Source organism: Danio aesculapii, chromosome 15 (genome assembly GCF_903798145.1).
Source record: "Danio aesculapii chromosome 15, fDanAes4.1, whole genome shotgun sequence".
NCBI classification, from domain to species: domain Eukaryota; kingdom Metazoa; phylum Chordata; class Actinopteri; order Cypriniformes; family Danionidae; genus Danio; species Danio aesculapii.
This window is the reverse complement of record NC_079449.1, coordinates 31,196,523-31,223,437: the sequence shown is the minus strand read 5'-3', so window position 1 is coordinate 31,223,437 and position 26,915 is coordinate 31,196,523. Positions and strand designations below refer to the sequence as shown.

The window sequence follows — 26,915 nt, the reverse complement described above, 5'->3', positions numbered from 1 at the left end:
TACATCTGTGGTGAGAGGAAATATCTGAAACTATATTTAGCAGCATATCATCAACTTATCATCATCTCCTTATTATGCATCAGTCCCCCGTAAAGTATGAACTGCAGGGAAATACACGTTTAGCAGAAATCCTGCATTAAACACAGCGCTGCACCGCATGCAGATTAATTGTTTGCTATTGGTTGATACTTGGGTGGAGTTTTTATGTCATTGTTCTTTGTTTTGTTAATGAATGACATCTTTAAGACTTCAAACCCAGACATGCTTGATTTTTCTTTGTGTATTGATATTCCTTGCAAGAATACAAGCACATAATTTTTGCACTAACAGACGTGTAATTTTATTTTCAATACATATAATCATTTACTAGATAAATAGTAAACATTCAGGTGGGAGAACTGTTTAATTCGTAAATCATTATTTTAATCTAATAATTATAAATATTTAATGTACAATCCATGTGTTTAAATATGAGGTAAAGTTGGTTTAATATTCACAAATTCAGACTTTCTTCTTAATATTATATCATCAGAAAAGTATTTTTTGCAAATACTAATACTAATAAGATTTCATATTATCAGCCAGTGACTATCAAAGCACAACATTGTTCAAAGTCATACTTGCATGCTATTTCTGATCGTATATTCAAAGTAACATGGTAAACAACATATAGAGTGTGTCTTGTTGTCACTGAACAAATGTGTGAAAATAAAACCAACTTTACCTTAATTGTTTAAATGTCCAGCATAACTAGTACACTGGTGTATATTTTTCTCTATTTCTTAATGAATTTGGACAGTTTGTAGCAGATATAGACATTACCATAAGAGTGTGGGTCACCTAACACCGGATAAAGAAATACATTACATACATAATACAATGAAGAGCTGCAAAAATAATCACAGCCTACAAAAGAGTCTACAAAATAAAATATTTTTCCTGTTAATTACAATTTGATATTATTCCTTCTTCGAACTTAATCATTAGGGTGTGCTTATTTTTGCACCATGATCATAAACTAGTTTGAATAACACTGAATAAACTAATGTACAAGCAAATCAGATTTCCACAAGTATCTAATCATATAGCACCCCATAAAACAAACACACACACAGACACACACATGGCACATGGTTATGGCATTACCTTTTATTTGGTCAGGGAGAATTGTCGATACAATAAATAAAATCAACCCACATGTGCCTCAATCAAACATGTTTATTTCAGCAATAATTGTGCAAAAATTAACCCAGTTCACGAGAATGGTTCACTCAGACTTAAAGGATGGCATCTGTTCCAGATCTTCACTGTACAACGGCAGACATTCACCTCAAACCTCTTAATCATTTTCAAATATTCTTGAAGCTTTTAAGGCCCCAGGCAAGAAATCTTGGAAAACACACAGAGTCACAGGCAGATCATATGCACCTTCTCAGAATTAATCTCACATTTTGCTTGTGTCACACGACAGGGAACTTGTGCATTCAGATTTCTGCTAAAAGAGATTACCAGAAACTGTATGTGGGAATAACTGCATGACTCCTCGTTTCTCATACAAATGAATACTTACAACCAGTCCAGTTTACTGTGAATGCAGAGTGAAAACCAGAGCAGGTCTCATTCAAGTTTCAAGGATAAACTGATCTAATTAACTCATGACTTTAATAAACAAAACTCTTATCCTGTAACAATAATGGAAGTCACTCTGCAAAAACAGGAGAGTAAGAAATAAGACAAACACTCTTGCTAGTGTGTGATGTAGTGGAGTGAGGAAACAACACATTAAATAAATGACTTAAAGACTAAAAATGATCACACATAGGACCCTTCCAGTACAATATAATGAACTTAATAGTAAGTGCTCATACGTGTACGCAACTTTATTAGAGAAAATTCCATCAACAGATTTCAAAATGTCTTGTTTCACGCTCACTTATTGCATTATACCACTGAAAGATGTGCACACAGACTCTACTTACAGAAACATTTCATGTGCATCAGAGAAAAACCAATCGTAAACGATAAGTATTCATCATTTCATGTAGCATTTCCTCGTGTAAAGTCATTCACACCATTTCTTTTATTCAATTCCATCATCTTCCACTACAATGAACTGAAATCTCAGTTTTGGGACTGCATTCAGAAGAAAAAAAAACTAAACAATTGGCTTCAGAATGAAACAAGCACACACACAAACAAACCCAACTGTGATTGATAAATATGAAAATCATAGTGCTTGTTTTAATAAAATTATATGTATTTACCTTAGAGAAATTGATAGAGGAAAACATACAGTCAGCAGAAACATCCATTTTAAATTCCAAAAATGAAAATGCATAAACGTAACAGGATATGACAGCACCCTGTTGTAAAAGGCTCTTAAGCGCACACACACACACACACACATACATACATACATACATATACACACACACACACTCGTTCTCTCAAACATGCTTAAGTTATCAATAAATAAAGTGGACAATCAAATAACACAATGTTCTTAAACACTGTTGTACATCTGGATCTTATAAAGAAAGCCTTTGCAGTACAATCCTTCTCACTATTTGCAGTTACCGTGTGTAATCAGACATATTAGTGACTTGACTGCATTAAAAACAAAGAAAACAGACATGACTGACAGAAAATGTTGAGATGGACAGCGGTTACGTAAGGGACACAAACACAGATTTTTCACCCCTTTAGATGAAGTGTTTTGTGTTAGGATGTGAATATACAATCAAATTTAGATGGCACCAGCCAGTGAAAATGGCTTCTTTTCTGTATAGATGACGCAAGCGGTGAACATACTGATGTCTGACTTAACCGTAATTCAAAACTACTGACCAGACACTTCCAATATTTGAAATCCGCCTGGAAAATAACTTAATACTTTTTGTTTTCACTATGGTAATATTAATAAACAGCTGATCAGTAATTGCACAAGCTTTTGTTCATAATAAGGTTAAAAAAAGGCCAGGCTTCCATTTTTCCACTAGATGTGGTTGACGAAACTGATGAGGCTTTCTCAGGGCGACCTCGGAAACAAAGGGAAAACAATCACTATAGTAATTATTTGATTTTGAGACCAGCACTCTTGTGCTTTGCTTTGGCAATGTATGATTAGCAAAAATGGTGAGGCGCTAATGAAAGTTAGCTCACCCTGCTCTTAAAATAACTGCCCTACTTTACCTGAGGTTGGAGCGCTGCTTGCTTTACTCAGACTCCTGTGCTTTACCACTTGTGTTTGTGATGAGAATTAACTAGAGTTTGTGTCTAAAATTCAACATGTGTTACAGGACGTTAGTAGGGCCACCCCTTCCCAGACACTCGTAATAAATCAGTCGGCAATTCAGTCACTGTTTGAGATTGTTAACGGAAAAAAAGTTGAGCTAAAAGGAAAAACTGACCTTCTGATTTGGTGCATACTGGTAATGTCAGCACACCCCCCCCCCACCCAAATATCCCCACTGAAATCTGAAAGATATCTGCCCACAGAACTTTGCTAGCAGAGTTTGACCCTTTGTGACGTCTGAACTGTTGCCAAGTCTCACCAAGATTAACCAGTGACATAAACTGCAATCAGCCTCTCTTGTAGCTTAAGGATGGCTGCAAACCTTTGACAGAAAACAGTCAAAACAAAAACCAAGTAGTTTAAAAACAACCCAAATAAAGCCATGCTGACGTATTGTGGTGAGAGTGAGAAAGTGCTAATGCTAGTCCTCTCTCCCGGCCCGTGCTCTTCAGTGTCGGCATGCACCAGGTGTTTGCAGCTCTCATACTTGGCTGTGCGTCGGGCTCCAGGGGGGAGGATGTTGGGGAAGGGGGAAAAAAACACTCGTAACACGGCACACACAAACAAGTCCTCGGATGAATGTGACATTCCCACTGACCGCATGCTGCTGGAGATGTACACACAAAAAGGCAAACCGCCCACCATGCATACTGACTACCAATGGCAAAAATAGAATCCTTTTGTCTTTTTTTTCCTATTTTTTTATCTCCTATCCTCATCCCATGTGTCTTGACTGTAAGGTAAGGCAGGGATTTATTTTTTTAAATACATTTTTTTTTATCTGATGTGTGACTGTCTGTTGTTAAAACAAGCTCGTGACTACGCCACCAGACCAGCAGCCTAAGCAGTAAGTTGGAGATCACCATCCCTCCCCGCTGCTGATCCTCGACAGGAGCGTCGTCCTCTCGAACGCTTACGGATCTCCTCCAGAGTCGTTTCCGCACTACGCCATGTAGATGAAAGTGTTAATGTCCGTCTCATCTCTCTTGATGTACTTATGCTCAATGAGCCACTCGATCTGCTCCTTGATCATTTTCTTCTGAGGAAGGAACATGTTCTTCAGGATCTCCACCAGCTCGGTCTGCAGCTGAGCGTTTGTGATCTTCTTGCGCATCTTCATGATTTGAATGATGGCCTCCTGAAATGAAAGAAAGAAAATGTTAAGCCCCAAGAACACTTCAGTTTTGATGTGGATGCTAGGGTGTATGAACATTATTTGACACAATCAAATGAAGTAAATATAACGCTCTCACTGCAATTCGTAACTTTTTGATTTAGTGATTAATTCATATGAAATCACACGATCTCGCTGCAATTAGCATATGCCCAATGACAGTTGGATTTTGGGGTTGGGTGCCACGCCTCCTTGTAAAAATAGTCAATTTTCGTACAACTGAACTTGTACGAATTCATCCGAATTAGCTACTAAGCTGACAAATCGTAAAATACTTACGTTTCCTTGTGAGGTCAGGCTGAATCTATTCAACTATACAAACTGTTCAAAAGTTAAACCTGATGAACGACACAAACATTCATCCTACTTTAACAATTTGAAGACATCAACATAACAGCAGTGCATGTTTATGAAAAACAAAACATTTGTCCCCTGATGTAGATGCTAATGTATTTATTGTTAAAATTCATCTCATTAACGGTGTATGGCCATTAAAAGTAATCCCAGATATTATGACTTAGATGAAATAATATAACAAACATGATAACTCTTACTAATATATGTAGTAGAAAGTCCATTAAAGATGAAAAGATTCATGACTATGGAGGGTGCCATTATGTCGATGACATTAGATGGTTGCATTCGGTGAACTACAGGCACTACCTGTTGATATGTTTTACAGCTACACAACCTAAAATGCGAAGCCGATGCCAATTTCTAGTTAAAGGGCAACAGCGGTACGGTTTGGTACAGAGCACATTTATGTCAATTTCCACTCTCAAAAAGTACCACTTTTTTGGGACTCTTTCATAAGGGTACTTAGCACAATAGTGAGGGTAGAGCTGGACTGACTGCAAAATACTGATTGGTTTACAGAGAATTGAAACTTGTGCTGGAACAACAACACAGGAATCACTATTTTTAAATACAAAGACCAATCTGTAATAACAGAATAACAGTGCGCAGCAATGAACCATGATCAACTTGAGCTCAAAAAACTTGTTTTGTGACGAACAGTCACATGCCAAAAAGCAAGAACAGGAACTGTTTGTCCCCTATTGTTATTTCCAGGGCTGTTAACATATCAATCCCGGGGCCATTCACTATTTGTGAGCACTTGATGATTGTCTACATTTAAATAAAAAAAGGAACTTGAGCACAAAAAGATGCAATAATTAAACTCTTCTTTGAACATGACAGATGTTGATCGCAAATTTCTGACATACACCATACTATGGCCCAATCCTAATTCTATTTTTTACCCCTTCCCTTTGGCCATTGAAACAGAGTGTGAAAGGGAAGGGCTTCAGAATTTACCCCTAAGAAATGGGACAGCACTACAACACCCCCACATGTCAACATATGTCATCGCGAGCTCTTGCTTCATATGAGATCGACGATGGTGACTGCTGTAGTTATTTCAGTGGTGTTATTTTTTGTTATTTATCTTTGAGACAAGGATATCATGTTATCATAACGATATAACGTGGCAATAAGCTCATAACTGTACTGTGCATTTACATTGTGGCCATATTTTTATCTATGTAAACACACAAAAACAACATTAACATTATAGCAGACACTGAAAAAAGCTCATTCCCAGCCACTAGACATTACTGACAGGGTATTCGAGTGTCAACGAGTTACAGATGTAAAAGTATGTTGTGATCTACTATAGAGATGTTGTTATTATTGGGAATTATAGATAGCCATATCATTATCATAAAAAATAAAAAAAAACATGACAATAAAACACAAACGCCGGTATGAATGTATTAAGACAAGCTTAATTATTGTAAAAATTCTTAATAATGCTAAAAAAGTACTTATTTGTGGATCGCTTGACTCGTGTATGTAGACATGTTGCTGTTGTAGATGGTGTATTTATGAAATTTTTGTACCCTTTGGTTTCCAGTGTGGTCCTAAAAAATTAAGGGGTATCTAGGCCCTGCTTTTTACCCGTCCCTTTATCTCTATGCCTTCAAGCTAAAGAGAATTGGGACACCCCTACCCCTTCATGTGGTAAAAGGGGAAGGGCTAAGGGGTAGAATTGGGATTGGGCCTTGTTGAAGTGAACTCAATATTGGTCCTCTGCTTTTAACCCATCCAAGTGCGCACACACATTTTTTGAGAGAGGAGTGAGAACACACACATACAAACACACACTTTGAGCATACACCCAGAGTAGTGGGAAGCTATTGCTTCCAGACCCTGGGGAGCAATTAGGGGTTAAGATCCTTGCTCAAGGGCACTTCAGCTGGGTATCGAAGATGGAGAGAGTGCAAAACAGTTGTTATTATTATGGATTATAGATAGCAAAATTTAGTGTTTTTTTTAAACTATTAAAAAAAAAAGCATGACCATTAAACTTGACCGCTGTTAAGAATGTATTAAGACATATGCTTGTTTCACGTGGATAAGGGGAAGAGGTAAGTATTAGAATTGGGATTGGGCTCAAACGTGAGCTCAAAATTGGTCCTCTGCTTTTAACTCATCCAAGTGCACACACACACAGTTTTTGCTCAAGGGCACTTCAGCTGAGTATTAAAGATGGAGAGAGTGTGAAAAATAATGGTACCAAGTTATGGTACAATAGGCAGTGGAAACACAAGCCTGATCAGGGTGAGCCATAATGAATACTTTACTAAACTATAGCTCAGTGGAAATGAGGCATTAGTGTTCACTGCTTTCTTCAGTTTTACTGCAGTCAGTAGGCTGATGGGTATAACAACACATTTATATCCATTCAATGTTCTCTAGTTATTCGTTAGTTATTTTCAAGCATCTAACATTTCTTGTCTCACATTATGGCATTCTTTCAGTATTATATTTCCCAAAGTGCACACCTTAAACATTGGTGCTCTATAAATTTATAATCATTTATATTAACATTTATGTATTAAAGCATACAATCTTAACACTCAGGCGTTCCCTTTAAAGATTTCAACTGTCATACCTGTGTTCTTAATATTCTAAGCTGGACGATGCCTTCATTCTCCTCTTCTCTCATTCGCTCTGTTGTTAGTTGCAATCGGCCAATTAGGTTTATCTTCCCCCTCTTTTGAACCTTGGAGTTTTTTCTGAGGATAAACAAAAAAACATTTAAAACATAATTTCCATGTAAATAAAAGTCGAAAGCAACAATCACTAAATTTTCTTACATCAAGGAGAACTCCTGGTTAACGAAAAACAATGTACTGTCCGTGAAGTCTTTGGGAGAGCTCACTTGAGGTTCATATAACAGCACTTGGCGTTTGAGCTTTGGAAAGGCAACAAGAGACTGTACAGAAAGAGAGGGAAAGTTAAGAAGAATGTGATGGTAAAACATCTATCAGCAGGTCTATTTACCAGTGTAAATATTATGCTAAAGATACCTACAATAGGTTTACATCCATCCAATGCCAAAATGCATTGGAATTTTTTTCATAGGAAATCTGAAATGCTTTGTACAGAGATCTATAAATCGCGTCTTTTTGGGAGCCTACTCTACTCTGATTCGTCAGATGATCCAGTCTGTTGTGAATTAAATAAAAAGCAGCATACAGGCAATCAGTAATGCTCCTACCCAAAGAGTTCTCCTCAGCTCAGCGTCAGGCAGCTCAGTGGCAAGTTTCAGATTCTCAAAGCTGATCTTCTCTCGTGGTCTTTGGTTCCAGGCAAAAAGTACAGCCAGCTGAAAGGTTGTGACCTCCAGGTCATACTGCCCTACTTCATTCTTGAACGTGATCTACCGAAGAGCACACAGTCTGATTAGCTAATAATCGCAAATATTTATTTAAAGTTGCTACAAAATAAAAAAAAAATGTAAAAAAAAAATTAATAAAATACACCCACAATGCCGTTAGACATGAGGTGGTGCCAGTGGAGTTTGCGGCCGCTGTGGTTTTTCTTGTAGAAGTCCTCCACCTCAGGGATGAGGTCTTCCAGCTCAGTGGGCAGAGACACGAACACTTTCTCTGAGCTGCGTGACCACGCTCCAGCATTCAAGATCTTGATGTTCACGGAGTCCGCTGGCAAGTGAGAAAGAGACCAACCATTTTCACAGCATATCATTGTAGAACTTCAGTATTACACATTTTCACAATAGAAACATTCATGATTTTTGAGATTTTAATCATTTCTGTGATTATTCCAGGTCTAAAAATCAGAAAAATTTATATTTTTAAATATTTTCAAGATTTCCTTGACCAAGGGATTCTTGAATTCAGGATATTTATTTTTATATGTTTATAAACAGGGGTTTTCCCACTTTGGTTTTTAAAAACATCTTCATCCACATAACGGATAAACGCACTGTGATGCATGTTAAGGGCACGCTGAACCAACAGTCAGCGATAATGACACTTTTATGCTGGGTTCACACCAAATGTGTAATTAAGTATTTGCTTTCAAATCAATAAAAACGTAAGAACAGAAGCAGATTACCATCCTGCAGAAGAACGACAAGAAATATACCATGCGTTTACAGCAAATTTGCAGAATTTTACCTCATTTGCATCTTCCGCATTTGGTGTGAACCCAGCTGTGTTGGCCAATCAGAGAGGATAAAACAGCATGCACGTGGACATCATGAGGCCACACAACCACACTGTAGCCGGATTTTCTAAAAATCTTCACCCTGGCTAAGGCTGGGCCAATGAACAATACTATATTGAATCGTGATAAAGTTTATGTCAATAACATTAATACGCTCTAGAAGTTTCTAATCTAATCTAATCTAATCTTCTAAGAGCCAATTTCACACAAATGTGCAACAATGGGAATCTAAAAATATTGAAAACTTATATCGAAATATATATAAATCGCTATAGTTCAATATGGAAAATAATTATTGAGATTGCATTACCATATTGCCCAGCCCTATTTCTAGCCAGAGTTTTTAGAAAGAAAAGTTAGAAAGTATTGTTTTCAGTCACTTGACACTGCGTTTTCGTGTAAACAAACAGTGAAACCGCGTACAAAAAAAAAAGTGCGGTTTTGAAAATACCCATGTTCGTGTGGACAGGGACTTAGTGGCAATGATGCAAATAACAAGATTCTTTCAGAACATTTGTTATAGCCATTTCTTTAAAAAGCAACACAATTAAAAAGACACACAATTATTTGACTTGATGTTCTGGCCTTTTGGCTGAGACTGCAGAAGAATGGTGGCAGAAGTATGGCTCTTCATATTTCGTTTATTGATAGATTATTGTTTTATAACAAATTTCATTTGATATAATTTTTAACTTGATTTTAATGCATTTATTGTTGGTGAAGTAAACGTTTAATAGGGAATTGAATGAAAGCAAATGGAGTGAAGTGTGTTCGAAACAAAGCTCGCAACCACACTTCCATGGCCTCAGCCAATAGGCCAGAACAACATCAGTAAAAAATAAATTTACATTTATATATATATTATTGCAATTACAACATAATTTTAACCACTGCTTTTTTTGTTTGTATTTTTTGTTTTTTAAATCAAGGATGCATTTATTTAATCTAAACAAAAATCAATACTGTGAAATTCTATTTATAAATGCAAAGCTAAATTTTCAGCATTGTTACTCCAGTCTTCAGTCTTATGCTGACCTGGTTCTTAAGAAACATTTTTTCATGATGCTTGATATTTCTGTTTATACATTCTCAAGTATTTTTTTTGATCTAACTGAGCTTAAAGCTAATGTAAATGCATATACAGAAAGGAAAGCGTCTTTTTAAGTCACCTGGTAAAGCCAGCTTGTTATGTTTGTGCATCTCCTTGAAAACCTGATTAAGATCTTCAGACACTTTGATGTCCTGGAACATCCTAGCCAGCTTGTTCACATAGTCAGCAGGCATCCCGACTTCCTGAAACATGCCCGATTGAAGCAAACAGTGAGTGAATAATGTATGAAACCCTCAAACAGACTTTCACACAGTATCATTTCCCTTTTATTCTCACCCTGAGCCACTCGACCATGTTCTCCTCGATCTCACTGTCAGCTGAGATGTCCAGGATCAGACGCCTGGTCAGGTGGGCTTTGTGGTACCTCATAAATACATCCTTATTCTGGACGTATTTAAGCACCAGTAGCTACAGAAAGTCATTCGTAGTATTGTGAAACACTTTTAAGGACAACAGATGAGCAAACAACATGTGACAACAATAGAGTCTCTCACCACTTCCTTCAGCTTGAGCTCGATCTCCTCTGAGGTCAGCTTTTTGCTGAGTGGTGTCTTTCTTAGCAGCATGTCGCAATAGTTAGCAAGCAGCTCCGGACACTTGGACTCTGGTTGTGTTTTAAGGCCCACTCTGTGTATAAAAACATTGAAGAAAATTATTATAGAAAACTTCTGTCTTCATTCCTCACCCTCATTTAGTTTTTATAAAGGGTTTCCACTTGAAGCCCAAATATCACTGACTTTTTATTGAGAAAAAAGCTAAATTTCCAGCATGGTACTGCGTTTCTTCACAGGTGTGTGCCCTGTTTTAGTTGTGTCTTATGACATTGCAGCATGCATTCAGCCTATTTGTACAAGACAATGTTTGTTGTATTTGAATTGAAATGCTTGTTTTGGTCATTTAAAAGTCATTTTTGTATCATTTATGTGTGTTTTCTCTCTTTGGGCCCTATCATACACCAAGCGTAATATTGCGCAATACGTGTTTGGCGTGATTTGTTGCTATTTTCGGAGCAGCTCAACACTAATTTTCACGTTTTGCGCCACATTGTTTAAACAGCAAATCCATTTGCACCACTTTGTGGACTGTGGGTGTGCTGATCTATAATGGAGGTGTATTAAGGCGCATTGTTGGTGCATTGCTATTTTGAGGAACTGAAATAGACTGCGCCATTGACTAACTAAAAGCTGGTCTAAAGTCCAGCGCAGAGCGTGTTAGTTGTGTGCCTATGTGGGTCCAAACGCTTAAACATTACTTAATACACGCAGGTTGTACAGCAATACACAAATAACTTTACATATGAAAAAAATTAAAGGATTAAAATGTTACAATTATTTTCTACATAAATATAACAACCACTACCTCCATGCCTTCTTCATGTAGGGGGGGCTTTTTTCAGTTTATTCGTGACAATTTTCATTTGCATAATGTCATTAATTATTAGTAGTACATTTATTATATGCATATTTATATTAGTTTTAATAAAAACAAGTTTAGATTTGTCTACCTGTCGGGTTTTGGAGACGCATGCATCTCCATATGGGGCATAAGAATAGAACGTGCGTTTGGATATAACTCAGTTTTTTTTTTATCACACTTCATTATTATGGTTCAATTATTTGTTTGTTGGAAATTAAAACTGAATTTAGAAATGGTTTTGAAACAAATTTTTGCACTTAATAAAAACAAAATGAAATATGTAGGCTAATGGATGTCTTCAGTGGAGTGAGCTTCCACTGTTTCCTTACTCCACCAAAGTAAAGGAGTAAAGTAAAGAGGCTGAATGGAGGAGGCTCGTTCTTTATTCTCGTGCTGCAGATTGTCTGTTTAACTGTTTTCCCGCTAGTGAAGCGTTCAGTTTTTCCACTTGCAAAGTCCACCATGTAAAAATAGTAAATGCGCCATGGTGCGACTCAACTGTTCAAGGGAATGGGAGATGATTGGTTTAATGCACGTTATGCTCAAAACCCACTCATAACTCATAAAGAGAATAAGCACAACCCCGTTAGATCATATGCCAGGGTGACGTGTATTTTTCCATTCATAAAATATTAAAGGTGGTTTCAGACATGCCCTTAATGGTTTTGCGCCATGTGCTTTAGACTTTGCGCCTAGATCGTTAAAATAGAGCCCTTTGTGTCATAGAAATTTTATAGAAATTACAAAGACCAAAGTCAAAAAGTAATGAACAAAGATGTGTAAATTTGTGTACATTTTCACAGCAAACAGCGCAAGAAAAGCTGAAATATTGCTACAAATTTGTCACTTCTTAAATTGTGTTCCTAAGATGAACAGATGAAAAGTGTCTTTCAACAAAAGTAAAGAAAGTGAGAAAACAATGACAGAACCTTTTGATGAACCAACTTTTATATGAGTGCACACAATACTGAAATATGGACTTTAATAAGGAGCAGCCTGTGATGAAAGTTTACCTTTTTTCATTTTTAAAATGAGCTTGATAATACTACACATTTTATTACTGTGAAATTTCAATTCTCAACTGTTGAAGTGTCCAACATGAATTAGTGTATCATCTGGGTATTTAAAGTCCACTTATTTTTTTTTTAGAACAAAACAGATATTTCAGTGTGTGAACACACTACATACACTATTTACACTACAAAATGGTGTAGAATAGTGCATAAGTATGCAATTTGACACGGACCTTTATTTTCTTCTGACCAAGGAAATACATCTCCCAATGTTTGCAAAGATTTTATTCATTGCAAATTGGGGAAAATGGGAAAACAAGTTCTCATTCACTACAATGAGATTTGCTTCTCAGAAGCCTGGAAATGTGCTGACAAGTTCTGCTTTTTTTTTTTTTTTTTAAAGTCACCTTTTTTATAATATAAAATGGAAAGCAGCTTACACTTTAAAGCAACTAATGTAATGCAGTAAACATCATTTGACTGGTGCTAAAATAGAGAGACATGCAAGTATTTGTAGTCCATTCAATACATGCATTAGATCCTGTTTTGCTTTAAAAAACTGTTTAGACTTGATATTTATAATAAAGTTTGTTTCTAACAAAAACACAATAATTTCTGTTCAGTATCTATCAGTAAACCATTTTACATTGTTTAAGAATGAAACTTTTGTTAATAAAAAGAACCTTAACCCAGTGCAACTTGTTTTCTGCATTTTTGCTTATATTTGTTATACGTTTACTGAATATTCAAGCTGGTTATTTAGTGCATCACACTTAAATAAAGTGTGAACAGATTCCAAGAAAGCATTCGTTACTTACCCCTTCTGTTTCATTGGCAGCTCCAACTTAAATATTGTGGCATCATTCACAACTGCTTTATATGCCTGCGGAAAAAATTTAAAACATTATTATTATTATTATTATTATATGACATTAAAACAGTAGGTGTGATGCATTAAAAACATGGCAATTCATGTTTTAAAAGCATCAATATTGTTTCTGATGGAGTTATTGTTATAAAACCTTCGGCTGTACTACTGTCATCACAGATCTCTGGTAACCATCTGTGGTGTGATCTAGTAATGCAGGCCTCTTACTGTACTGAGACAAGCTGTAAGACAATGAGAATGAATACAGATGGGTTGATATGCTCACTTTATCTCTAGCCGTCAGGAAGCGAGGATCATCCTGGAAGGCTTCCTTCACTAATTTACTAAATCGATTGAACAGAGTCAGGAGCTGCTCCACGTACTTCTCAGAATCCTAAAGAGAATCATTAAACAAGAACATTAGCGATGGCAAAACTTTTAAATAAAAACATGAATAAGTTATTTATATTGTTAATAACAAAAGCCAATGAATGCTCTAAATGTGTAAAGCTCACAAAATCCCTATTTATTCAGTGAATGCAGTGCTCACAGTTGTGATGGTCTCAGCAGCGGCCACCATGTCTGCGAGTCCCGCACTGATGATGTGCTCCTCTAAGTCTTTCAGCATGGGTTCAATCCCATTGGGCACTTTATCCATGAGAGAGAACATGAGGTGCAGCTCTGTGGGTGAAAAGTTCAGAAAGACATCACAGAGGGCCAATGCTTACATTTAAAGAAAGACTACAGTTGTGTCTAGACTTAGGATGATAACCGTTTTCAATGTATACCATAATTTGGAAAAGTCAAGATTTTAAACCACCAAAATTTTCTGTTATACCGTTCCTACAGTACAAGTAAGATTTTCTTTTACATTCTTAGGACAACAGTATCTCCAGCTGAAAAGATATCCAAAGATGTTGTTTTAAATAGTAAAGAAATCTGTGAAACAAATGAAGCAAAAAAAAAAAAAAACTCAGTGATTTTTGACATCAAAAGTTTTAGTTTTTTTACCCAGACATTTAAAAATAATATGTTTTAGAGCAGTAATCACAATTTTCATCCAAGGTTATCCTACCGTCAGAATCTTATACCGGCCCATGCCTAATTGTGTCAAGATATTTTTTAAAGAAAAATTCACATATTTAATTCAGCAAGTATTAAATTGACCAAAATAAACAGTTATGACAACAAAACTTTGTATTAAAAGAAATAAATATATTGATTGGACTTTTTATTCATGAAAGATTCCACAAAAATATTACAAATATTAAGCTGAAAATGTTAATGATCATTTTTTTCCTTTTGAGGACCAGATCACCATATTAGTATGGTTTCTGAAGGACCGAGAGACACCGAATATTTAGCTTTACATCACAGGAGATATTATATTTTGAAATGAAAAACAAATATATGTTAATTGAATTGTATTACCATATTAAAGCTATTCTTGATCATTCTTTATGAGCATTTGTAGTTAAAAATCTCTCACGTTTTAAAAGATAAAAAAAAAATCTCATACTCACTGTCAGTCTCGTTTCTTTTGATCATGCCTGGACATTCAGCTAAGATAGTTTCTTTAAATGACGTTACCAGTGCATTCACACAACATTCCATAAGCTGTGAAGGGAAAAAAAGTCAACAAATTCAGATTGCTGATATTACTTCATTTAATACTGACAACTAATTAAATCTCTAATGGTTGTTTTAATGCTAAAATGTAAGATTATACACAAGGGCTTTTCATACTTAAGCCTCATTCACACTACGAGCGACAAAATGACCGGCTACATGAGCGACAGCGACTGTGTGGGCGTGTCGAGCGATGCGACAAAGTTGAGAACTGCACTTTCATGAATGACGGCCAATAGGAGCACCAGTAGAGCTCACGTGATCCTCTCTCAGCTCATTCTGAGGCCAGTTGCATTCTCTGTGCTGTAGACCTACACAGACCAGCATTTGCAGCGGGTTGCCACTCAGAGTGACAGCTGCAAAGTCGCTGCTAGTGTGAATGAGGCATCAAGGTTAAATGTCAATCAAGGTTAAGTGTGGTGTGAGAAGCCCTTTAATGTATAATTAATGCATTATTTAAGAGCCAATCATATACTCACTGCTTGTACAGAGTTACATTCACGTCGTGTCTCTAAATATCGTAGTGCACGTTTCTCCTCTTCCCTTAACTTAGCGTCTGCCTGTAAACAGAGACACGATTGAAAACATGAGAAACAAAGAAAGGCAGTGTGTCAGCAGGAGTCATAACACTCCCCCTGGTTATGCAATCTGATTTAATCTTATTTTTTTGGAGAATATGTGGCATAAAATCTGATCTCTGCCTGGACGCACATATTTCATGTAGTTTTGTACTCCATTCTGCTGCAGATAGGACGGCGCTTGGGTCCTGTAGAACCTCTCAGTGGAGTCTAGGTATGACTTCTCAAAGTTATCCCTGTAGATCTGCAGTTTATCTTCAGGATTGGAGCACAAGTTCACTGAGGAAGAGATTATATAGACTTGTAACAATATAAGAATAACAATAACATAATAACAAGAGTAACAATAAGAAGCTGTACAATATATGGTTTCAGTATTGATATCACAATGTGCACATCTGCAGTCATCACATCACAGAATCTGCAATGTTGACTTGGTATCATAGTTCAGAACATTTGCTTGTGTTTTTAAAGGTACATAGTAAGAAATTATAATGTTTGTAGCTTTAACAAAGGTTAATATACAGTGTTATTAATTTACATTTGATTATTCAATTTGTATCTGAATACAGTTAGACTATCCAGAAAACAGAAAGCACTTTTTTGGTTTATTTTATTCATCTATACCTACAATTTTTTTATTCTATTTTACGCAGATGCACTGCACTAAGAAATGTTGGCAATCAGTCTAAAATGAGGAATTCTTTCCATATAGAGCTATTCAAATCATCTGGTGAAATTATATTTGGATTGCAATTAGGGTTGGGAGATGTCGACCAATTTGGGATATGTACGATGTCTAATGTGAAACATTGCGATGGACGATAGCATCGTTGTCGTAGGCAGCGATGAATTAATTATGTATGAATAATTCATAATTTCATAATTTGTAGCCTACCGTTTGAACTACCTCACCCGCATGGTCTTTGTTTTACCCAAAAACAAATCATAAATAAATGAAGATACGTTACACACAAATTACCACCTGTCAATCACTTTTTTCCGCTGGACTCTGGCATGAATAGGCAGAGTGATCTGTGTTGTTATAATGGCATCGACAAACTTGGTTGGTAAAAAAAAGGTGCAAAACCAACAGGAAGCAACCAACAGTATCTTAGGTTTTCGCTAAAATCTCCAAGTACAAGCGTGAAAGCAAAAGCCTGAAGCAGTGTACTGACGCTGTGACACGTTACCTGATTGATTCAAAAGACGTTAAGAGTCGTTAGATAGAGACAAGATAAATTAAATATCATGTTTAACAGTGAGACACAATCCAGCGGTACATCCTTGATAAACTGTCTGTCGTGGACTGCTCTCTGGGGTTTTGTTCTCAAAGCACCTGCTGACTGCTGGAGCTCAGACGCGCACATATGCTGCAGCGCATGCCTGTGTGTGTGGTAACGTGATGTGCGTTTTCAGCAGTATAGTGTAGATTTTTTTTCAGAAATGCTAGGTGAAATGCCAGTGTGGACGTGGATCGTTTTCGTTCTAAAACGCCAATTTAAAAGTAAGACGTATTAGTGCAAACGGGGCCTAAGTGTGTATTTTTTGCGAGCGGGTTGCTGCTGCGACGGAGCGAGGTGAAGAATCGCAATACCGGATCAGCATCGTGATGTCTATTGGCCATTGGCGATAGACGACGGCATCGTCTATTGACTCAACCCTAATCGCAATATATAGTCGCAGTAAAACAAAACATTGCACATTTTTTTCACATACCATGCAGCGCTACTTGTAACTGATAATATCTACAATGTAAAAATATCTGTAAATTGATAGTTTTCCATACTTTGTGATTTGTTTTTTTCTTCACTTGTTTATACTTTTGGATTGCATTATGGGACCCTGATCTTTCTTCTAACAACTTTAAACCTTGAAAAGTTTGAAAATGTGACTTTTCTAAAAACAATTTATAGTTCGAAGCAGGGGCGTAGTAAGTGGTGAAAAAAGGGTAATCAATCCACCCCCACCCCCTTTTCCTTTGGGAGGCCCACTTGAAAACTTTTAGCATAGGGCCCGAAATAGTTGGCTACGCCCCTGGTTAGAAGTGATATATAGTCTAGGTTGGTGTTGTATATTATGCTGCAAAAACCTGCTAATAAGCTGCCAGTACATTGTCTGTTATTTTACAAACTTAGTTCTCTCTTTATATTATTTCTTAAACCATATTGTCTCAAACTACAAAAATGTCAATAAAAGCCACTTTGTTAAACTGCATAGTTGAACTTCCAACATTAAAATTCGAGAGAGCAGAGATCAACATCCCCTAATGCAATTCACATTCATAAGTAAACGGAAAACACAAATAATGGAAATTAACAGATATTTTTTTTTCAGTGTAGGGCTGCACAATATTTCATGTCCACATCCATATAGCAATGTGTGCATCTGGAATAGTCACATCACAGGATGTTGAGTCTGGATTGTTGTTGATCAGCACCACAGTTCAGAAATCCCATAAGATTTGCGGAGTCTAGGGCTGCAAACGGAAATATTTTGTTTGCCGTTGATATATATTGTGATATAAATAAAATTTCACTAGACATTTTATAACTCTATTTGGAAGGAATTTTAGATTAATAGGAATTATTTTGTAGGAGAGTACCTGCGTAAAATGTAATAAAGATGAATACAATTTCTTTCTGTTGAATCTAACAGTATTGAGCTACTCAAATATTCAATAATCATACATAAAAAACATGATATGGTCATAGTCTTCATTCTATAAATTAAATACAACAAATCTTTTAACTTTATAACTCATCTTACATAGTCAAATGTCTTAAAAACACATCCAAATGAAAATCTTTCACTCTATTAGGATTTAACTTTGCGATGACCCCACAAATCTCATGTTCTGAACTATGGAGGCTGGTTATTATCTTAATTTCACACTGCAGATCCTGCAATATATCTATTGCGGATTCGCACATTGCGATATCGATGCTGAATTGATATATTGTGCAGCCCTAGTGAGGTCACTTCAGAGTTTAAACAAAGGAATCAAAGTTGATAATTTAATATATTTAAAACATGTGACTGTCTGGGCATTTCAAGAAAAATTAAAACTTTCAGACACAAAAAATGTACTGTTTGTAACTTGACTATTATTAATACATTATTAATACATTAAGTGTAAGTTTGACTCTCCAATATTCCATAAAGTACTGTTTTTTCACATGTTATCTTTGCTCTTTTGTATCGAAGACTTTAGAATACACAAGACATGCCACTCATATAATTCTGACTTGGAAAAGGTGTAATGGACAATATGCTTGCTCTAGAAAAAGAAGCCCCTCCTTCAACTAAAGGTGCCAATCATCGATCGCTAATGACTGATGATTCTCTGGGGAAAGGGCTCGGTCCAGACATGTGTTTTTATGCCAGTTTTTGCAGCATTTTTTTATTATGAACCCTCTCGGGTCATCAAATACACTGGAATCTCAGTGAATACTTGCCTCACAGACATGATAAATATATCTACATAAAGCTTGGAATTTCTACATCTAAACTAACCAAATACACTTGGAAATAAATGTTCTCTGGTTTTGTAATCTGCATGAAAAAAAGCAAAGTCTGACTTCATGCATTTCTACCAGTCAAACGCAAATCACATGACAGAAATCATTTGAACACACAAATCATAAACAAAGAGGTCCTTGTCATTTTGGGATGAGGTTTGCCATCTGGATTAAGTAGGAAATTACTTCAGAAGACCAACGCGATTGGCTACGGCATTATTAGGAGGATGATATTGTGCAACACATAAGTTCTTATGGTAGTTATAGTTATAGTGACAGAATGACATCTAAATGTGGCCTTCAGAAAAAAGCTTAAATAAGATTGGTGTCATGATCTCGTTCCTTTCAAATGCACATGCACATTAGCTTTGGCAACCTGTAAACCTTTGTCATGATACATGATTTTGATTCATGAATCAAAAATTAACAGAATTAAAGAGTTCAATTTAAATGGTGCATCCATATATAATTTTATATCGTAAGCTTGACCAAAGGTTTTGGAAAATTTTATGTTTCCCCATTCAAAGAAATGAGCTTGCATTTGCATGCCAGAGTCATTTCAAAAATAAACGCTGAGTGAAATGACTTGCCTTAAAGAGACTATTATTGCATTTATCTATCTTATTATATATTAATTTGTTAATTTTGTTAATACAGTAATTTATTATATTATATGCATGATTTACTCACAATCCATATCGATCTAAATTAATGAATTGGTACCAAATAGAGCTGTTTAAATCATCTGGTTAAATTGTATTCATATTGCAGAAAATAAAATATCACAATGTCCAATTTTTCCAATATCATACAGCTTCAACAACATCATCTATCAAAAACACAGAAATCTCTTATTAAAAGAAACTCACCATATGACTCTCTGACCCCGATGACCAACTGTGAATCAAACGCCTCTCCCAGCCGTTCAGCATGTACCAACTTCATGGCACTATCCTGCAATCTATTCTTGATGTTGGAGAATATAGACTCGTTCCAAGTGTCCAGCATCAGCTGCGGGAACGCAATAAGATCAAAAAGATGAATCCCAATCTAGGACAATGTGCTAAAAGCAAGCGCTATCCCACTCACCTTCCTAACAATGCTGTCCTCCACATTGGACTTCTTGCTGCTGCCCTGTTTGCCCATTAGAGTGATCTCAAGCTGGCAGAAGGGCTTGGGCAGGATGTCACACTGTGTGAAGAACTTCCTCCACTCCACGATGTAAGCCTTGAGGAGCGCCGTGTCATCTTGGTGACTGAGCACTCGCTAAACACCAATGATCAACAATGTGAGAAAGAAGTTTTTCTTTTTCATGTTCAACAGAATAAAACAACTCAAACTGGTTTGGAAAAAGTCAAGAGTAAATGATGACAATTTTCATTTTTGGGTGAACTATCACTTTACATAGCACTCTACTAAACTGAACTACTGAACTACTAAACAGATGTTTCTAAAAAAAAATGACCCATAAGTGAAGGAGAAGAAGAAGAAGAAGAAAAGAAAAAACAACTACTCAGAGATGACTTTACAGTGGTGTTGATTCCTAAACCGCTCTTACCGCTTGAGCTTGCTTAATAAAATCTAAGATGTCCTCCTTGAGGGCCTGGTGGATCTTTGCTGGTCCTTTGTCATCCCATAGACAAACTGCATGAACATCTCTACAAGAACAAGATGACACATTTAACATTTAGATTACAAGCATTTTGTAGAATCTACAACCCCAAATCAAAACATGTTGGGACAGTATGGAAAATGCAAATAAAAAGTAGTTTTTCAGGTGTAATTTTGTCCCATTCTTCCTGCAAACAAGTCTTAAGGTGAGCAACAGCACGGGGTCTTCATCGTCTTCAAAATGCGCCACACATTCTCTATTGGAGACAGGTCGAGACTGCAGACAGGCCAGTCAAGTACTTATAGCCTCTTCCTGCGCAGCCAAGACTTTGTAGTATGTGCAGAATGTGGTTTTGCATTGTCTTGTTGAAATATGCATGGGCTTCCCAGGAAAAGAAGGCAGCATATTGTGCTTCAAAATCTCAACTTACTTTTCAGCATTAATTGTGCCATCACAGAAGTGCTAGTAATCTTTGCCAAAGGCACTGACACAATGCCATACTGTGACAGATCCTAGCTTTTGGACTTGTTGCTGGTATCAGTCTGGATGATCCTTTTCTTCTTTGGTCTGAAGCACATGGCATTCATGGTGCTTCTGGACACTGTTAACATTGGGCTTCATTTTGGCACACTACAGTTTTCACTGGCATTTGTGGATGTAAATACGTATTGTGGTATTTGACAAAGATTTGCCAAAGTAGTCCTAAGCCCATGTGGTAATATCGCTTATAGATGAATGACGATTCTTGATGCAGTGCCACCTGAGGGATTGGAAATCACAGTTGTTCAGCTTAGGCCTGCGGTCTTGTTCTTTACGCACTAAAATTCCTCCAGATTCCTTAAATCTTTTAATTATGTTAAGCACTGTTGAAAATGAAATATCCAAATGTCTTCCTATCTTTCTTTAAGGAACGGTGTTTTTAAACATTTCAATAATTTTCTATTGTATTTGTTTGCAAACCAGCGATCATTGGCCCATCTTTGCTCCTAAAGGACCAGACCTTTCTTGGATGCTGCTTTTGTAGCAAATCATAATTACAATCACCTGTTGACATCACCTGTTTCTAAACATCATTATTTATCCAATTTACCTAATTACTAGCCCTAAATTGCTCCTGTAACAACTTTTTTTGAAATGTGTGGCAGGTTGGAATGACAGGAAAGAATGTATATTTACAAATTAACTGAAGTTGACCAGATAAAATATTTTGTTTTCAATAAAAAATACAAGTCAAAGTAAATCTGGAAATCACTACTTTCTTTTTTTATTTGCGTTTTTTATACTGTCCCAACTTTTTCTGATTTGGGGTTGTAAAAAGATCTGAATTCACAGGGCCTTACGAGAACAAGTCGAACCACTGCTGCTTAGTTACAGACTCTTGGCGAAGCAACTTCAGGACTATGGGACGCATAAGATCCCACTTGTCCTCAAACTGGAGGGAACCCTTGTTCTAGGCAAAATAACCATAAAGGGAGACAGATGATTAGAAAACAAGTACATATACGTTTATTCATAACAGCTTATATACACAGTAGTTTACCTTTTCCACTTTAATTCTTTAGTTTTTTCAGTTTTTCTTGGTTATTTACTGGTATTTCAAATTGTTTTTGTATCATTAAGCCATTTTAATATTATTGCTCATAAATCACAACTATATATCCGTTGTGATGTAAATGACATTGTTTTAAGATAGAAAATATATATATATATATATATATATATATATATATATATATATATATATATATATATATATATATATGTGTGTGTTTGTCAAGACAACTAAGAGCTTGAAATAAAAAAATAATGAAATCAATAGCCAAAATCAAAAGGTACATTACATGTCTATAGAGGGAAAAAAATAAATCTAACGTTCTACAATTCAATTTCAATTCAAAGCAACCTCAATTCCTCAATAGGCAGAAAATAGGTTTTTTTAAACAAGTATAAGACTCAAATTTTACTAACCTGTCAGACGACATAATTTTGAACACTCACATGATATTCAAAGTAGGCAGCTCACTAGCTTTTTTTGAGACAGCCACTATATTTAACTGCATGAAAACAAACATCATGCACACTCTAATTTAAACTCCCTGATGATTCCTTCACATATTTAAACTATAAAAAAAAATTCCCCAGACATTATACATCGTAACAAGATATAAACACACGAAACTCAAAATGATCAACACTTGTTCACATTTACATGATTACCTCAGTCTTTACACGGAGTGTCATTTAATCATTGGCCAGGCTAGCAACATGCGTGCTAACTGTAACAGTAACATGTCTTTTTATGATATATATTTATAAACAACACAATACTGTAAGTCAGCACCTAGTGGAGTGATTTATGACTTTAGGTGGTCTACATGCAGTCCAGCATTGTTGTGATTATTGGCTTTATTAATCTCAGCTAGCTCACAGCCAGCTAGCTAAACACAGGCTGCAAGACAGTCTTATAAACTAACAGGACATGCACGGAAGAGTCCAAGCAAGCCGCTAAACGTCAATAGTGCAATATAGTCGTTTGAAGGTTATGAACGTATATACGAGGTTTTGACTGTTTATTGAGCATTTGGAGGCAAAGGGCTTAAGTGTCTCTTACCTTTAACAAATTAGACGTCGCCATGTTTCCTTAACTTATCCCCTCGTCCGGTCTCGCGAGATTTGCTTCGGTATTAGAACTAGAGATGAGAATGAATACTTTTGAGCAGTTCTCTTCAAATATCCTCGTCTAAAATCGTCTAGTGATTATTTGTATTACGATTTAGTTCGCTAAAACTAACATCGTCAGGTGTCTGTGTAAATAAAAGCGTAATGTGCGCTGTAAACGTATGTTATTACCATTTTATTTGTAGCATTTCATAATTCAGCCAGAATAAAGGCATTGATTCACCACAAAAATCCAACATATTTACACCTACAACTTCAGTTCAGTTTGTCTTAATTTCAAGACAAATAGTTTGTATAAGTTAGACATAAAAACACTGAAAACAGTGACATCAAAAATGACAATATTACAAACACCAGTACTTTAAATAAACGTCCATAGCCTCATTCATTATGAATTGTCCAAAAGACATGGTTCTTCTTGATTACACTCGTTTAACCATTGATTTCATGTTAATTTACTCACCCTCAGTTCTTTCATAAAGCATGTGACCTTTTTTCTAAAGGAGTAGCCCATGTTAACGATGATATTTAACAGTGACGTGTAACCTTGGCCTTTGGATACTGACATTTTGAGAGTCAAAAAACAAACAAAGAAACTAACAAAGTTTTATGAAGTGAAATTATTGCTAAAATCTGAACATTATTTACTTACAACTTTATAATTTTTAATGCACAGCTTGGACAAATGGTTCTAGTTGTGTTTACGACAGTTACAGGCTTGTAGCCAGCCTGGTGAAAGGGGAGGGTTTTTTTCTCAAAAAGTGGATCTTTTTGCGGTTATAGGCTTCATTTAGGCTATTTAATTATGAGGTTTAAATACTGCAGTTTAATGACATTTTGAGCACTATTTTAGATTAAATAAATTGGCGGATGGTCATCATTACCAAAAAAGTATGTTTGAAAATTCATGGATAACAACAATTGCCAAAATGTTTCACATTACATTTAATATCGGTTGCTTTTGTTGCTTCACACCTTTTTATTGGTCATTGTTTGATTCAAGAATAAGGTCTAAGATTAACAATAAAAGTTACTTGTAAACTATTTTCTCTATTTCATACAATACAGTAGTGAAAGATGACTTCACTTATGTTAGATTGTATGTTTTCTTGCACAGCTGAATGTTGAACTCTTGTGTGCATTGGCCAAAACTGATTATCTGAAGTCACACCAAAGCAACCGCTAACAGCGGATTCTGCTTGGTCATAAAACCTTTTTCAATGGGTTATTTTCACTATTTATGATGGCATCTACAGTCAAAATAGGACAAATTAGCTCATGTATGGGACAAATTCTGGACCTTTGTCAGGGATGGGTCTTTCAAACCACTTGAACCCCCTCTGGCTACAGGCCTGAGTCAGGATATTGCAAGCTTCTTGTCTCATAAAGACGTTGATCAAGCCAGTCAAATCTATTAGCAATCAATTGAGATTGTGCACACTAATAAAAGTAGGCCTACAATTTTGATGAACAGTACATCACCTTTCTGTCCATTGTAAACAAATAGCATCAGCTCATTGACTGAATCACAATTAAGCAAGGTCTCAAATATCTTAGTGTTGTTACACAATTACTCATTCATTCATTCATTCATTTATTTTCCTTCGGCTTAGTCCCTATTTCAGAGGTCACCACAGTGGAATGAACCGCCAACTATTACAGCATATGTTTTACGCAGAAGATGCCTTGCAGCTGCAACCCAGTATTGGTAAACACACATTCACACTCATACACTACAGCCAATTTAGTTGATCAATTCACAAAAACCGCATGCTTCTTTAGACTGTGGGGGAAACCAGAGCACCCGGTGGAAACCCACGTGAACATGGGGAGAACATGCAAACTCCACACAGAAATGCCAACTGACCCAGCCGGGCCTTGAACCAGTGACCTTCTTGCTGTGAGTCGACAGCGCTACCCACTGAGCCACCATGCCGCCTGTTACATAATTACACATAATATAAATATTAGTGTTTTTTTATCTTTCTGCATATTTTACTTTCAAACAGATCTGTTTTCACGATGATTGTTTGTTGAAAATGTGTAATAAAGCTAACAACGATGTAAATAAACTTTTAGCTTCAGGAGAAATGCATCATCATGAGCTGCAAGTATTAATTTTGTGTAAACTGTATATGTTTTTTTGACTCTTAAAGTGCCAGTAGCCATCGGCTTGCATTTTAAAAATCACCAACCAATCATAACCTCTACAGAATACACAACGTCACCTCCATCTTAGATGGCCTGATGATGAGTAAACAAACATCAAATAAAAATTTTGAGATGAACTATTCCTTTCTGCCATGTTGGTGAAATATTGTGTGGTCATTTATTTCCACACAAGCTGTGACCATTGTTGGTCAGATGCAATTCTAAACATAGCCAGACATGTGAGAACTCAAAATAAGTTAATTTCACATGACCACAATGTGTGACTGTTAATGTCTAAACACCGAGAGGAGGTGGTTGACCAGCTTAATTACTTTATTTGTAGTTTCAATAGAATAGGGTCTCTTTTCTGGTCTCCCAGCATGAGCAAGTTGGTTGCAATGGTGTGTGTTGGTTGTAAGAAAATGTTTAAACACATTTCAGCTTGAAATGTATGTCAACCATTCAGTCAAACTCCACTTTGACTGGGTTGGGAAGTCGGGTAAAAACTGACTACCAAAACTCTTTCATGCAACCAATATGTTGATGTTGATGATTCACTTAAAATTTCTTTGACTTAAGTTTATGAATTTTGGAGTATCAATAAATCTGAGCTTAATTTCTGCATACTGTGCGTCCAGGAATATCCCCTGATCAAGGGATATTAAGGATTTAAATTGACTTAAATACATTCATTTTCTTCAATTCTTTTTGTACATACTATATTAAACACAATTACTCAATAAAACCTTTTCTTTATGCGACATTAAAAAAACAACAACAAGATGTACCAGATTTAACTTTAACTCAATAACAATAATTACTTGACACAAACTTAAGCAAGATATATCAGTGCACATGGTTTCTCTTTGCAGATCTTCAGTCTTGATTCTGTGTTTGATCCACTTTATGGCGGCGGCGAAAAAATCCACACTGGAATTGAAATCACATGAGAGTCAGTGCATGCCAAATTAATGATTATGTTTGGAATTACAAACCATCTTGTGAGCTTCACTATACATATAAACACAATGCATATTTTAAGCAGATTCACTGACAAAGTTTAATGTTCCCTTGAGAAAGCTTAAATGAGTTCAAAAAGTTTAAAAATCATGTTTTGGCATACCACTAGCATACTGTTACACTTTGAAAGTATATTTCCTGCAGGATTTATATTATAAACGTGCTAGCATGTTGGTAAACCTGCTGAAAATCCAGCATATTCTGGTAAGGTATGTTTAGATGCTGGTTTGGTTTGATTTGGGCTGGTTCTTGTTGGTCAACACTGACTATGCAGCACTCATGTGTAACTGAAAACTGGCAAAGAGGTGAGGT

General features: G+C 36.1%; 2 protein-coding genes across 3 annotated transcripts in view; both read right to left on the bottom strand.

The window, feature by feature from the left end:
- Positions 1 to 1,833: 1,833 nt before the first annotated feature.
- On the bottom strand, positions 1,834 to 23,431 carry cul5a (cullin 5a). Its single transcript, XM_056473455.1, has 19 exons — positions 23,365 to 23,431; positions 22,094 to 22,203; positions 20,700 to 20,799; positions 20,231 to 20,407; positions 20,011 to 20,152; positions 15,754 to 15,899; positions 15,522 to 15,602; positions 14,937 to 15,030; positions 13,964 to 14,094; positions 13,700 to 13,807; positions 13,364 to 13,428; positions 10,611 to 10,743; positions 10,393 to 10,524; positions 10,175 to 10,298; positions 8,304 to 8,479; positions 8,035 to 8,196; positions 7,631 to 7,749; positions 7,426 to 7,549; positions 1,834 to 4,433 (listed from the first exon to the last, which is right to left on the bottom strand). Exons 1-19 carry the CDS (start codon positions 23,386 to 23,388, stop codon positions 4,239 to 4,241), a joined length of 2,343 nt encoding a protein of 780 aa, XP_056329430.1. The 5' UTR covers positions 23,389 to 23,431; the 3' UTR covers positions 1,834 to 4,238.
- A 161-nt stretch (positions 23,432 to 23,592) lies between these two features.
- Positions 23,593 to 26,915, bottom strand: part of itgae.2 (integrin, alpha E, tandem duplicate 2) — a 38,774-nt gene continuing 35,451 nt past the window's right edge. For both annotated transcript variants that reach the window (XM_056473467.1, XM_056473466.1), the window contains exon 32: positions 23,593 to 26,513. In XM_056473467.1, coding sequence (XP_056329442.1) covers positions 26,460 to 26,513 — 54 coding nt within the window. In that variant the 3' untranslated portion in view covers positions 23,593 to 26,459. The remainder of the gene's footprint in view (positions 26,514 to 26,915) is intronic.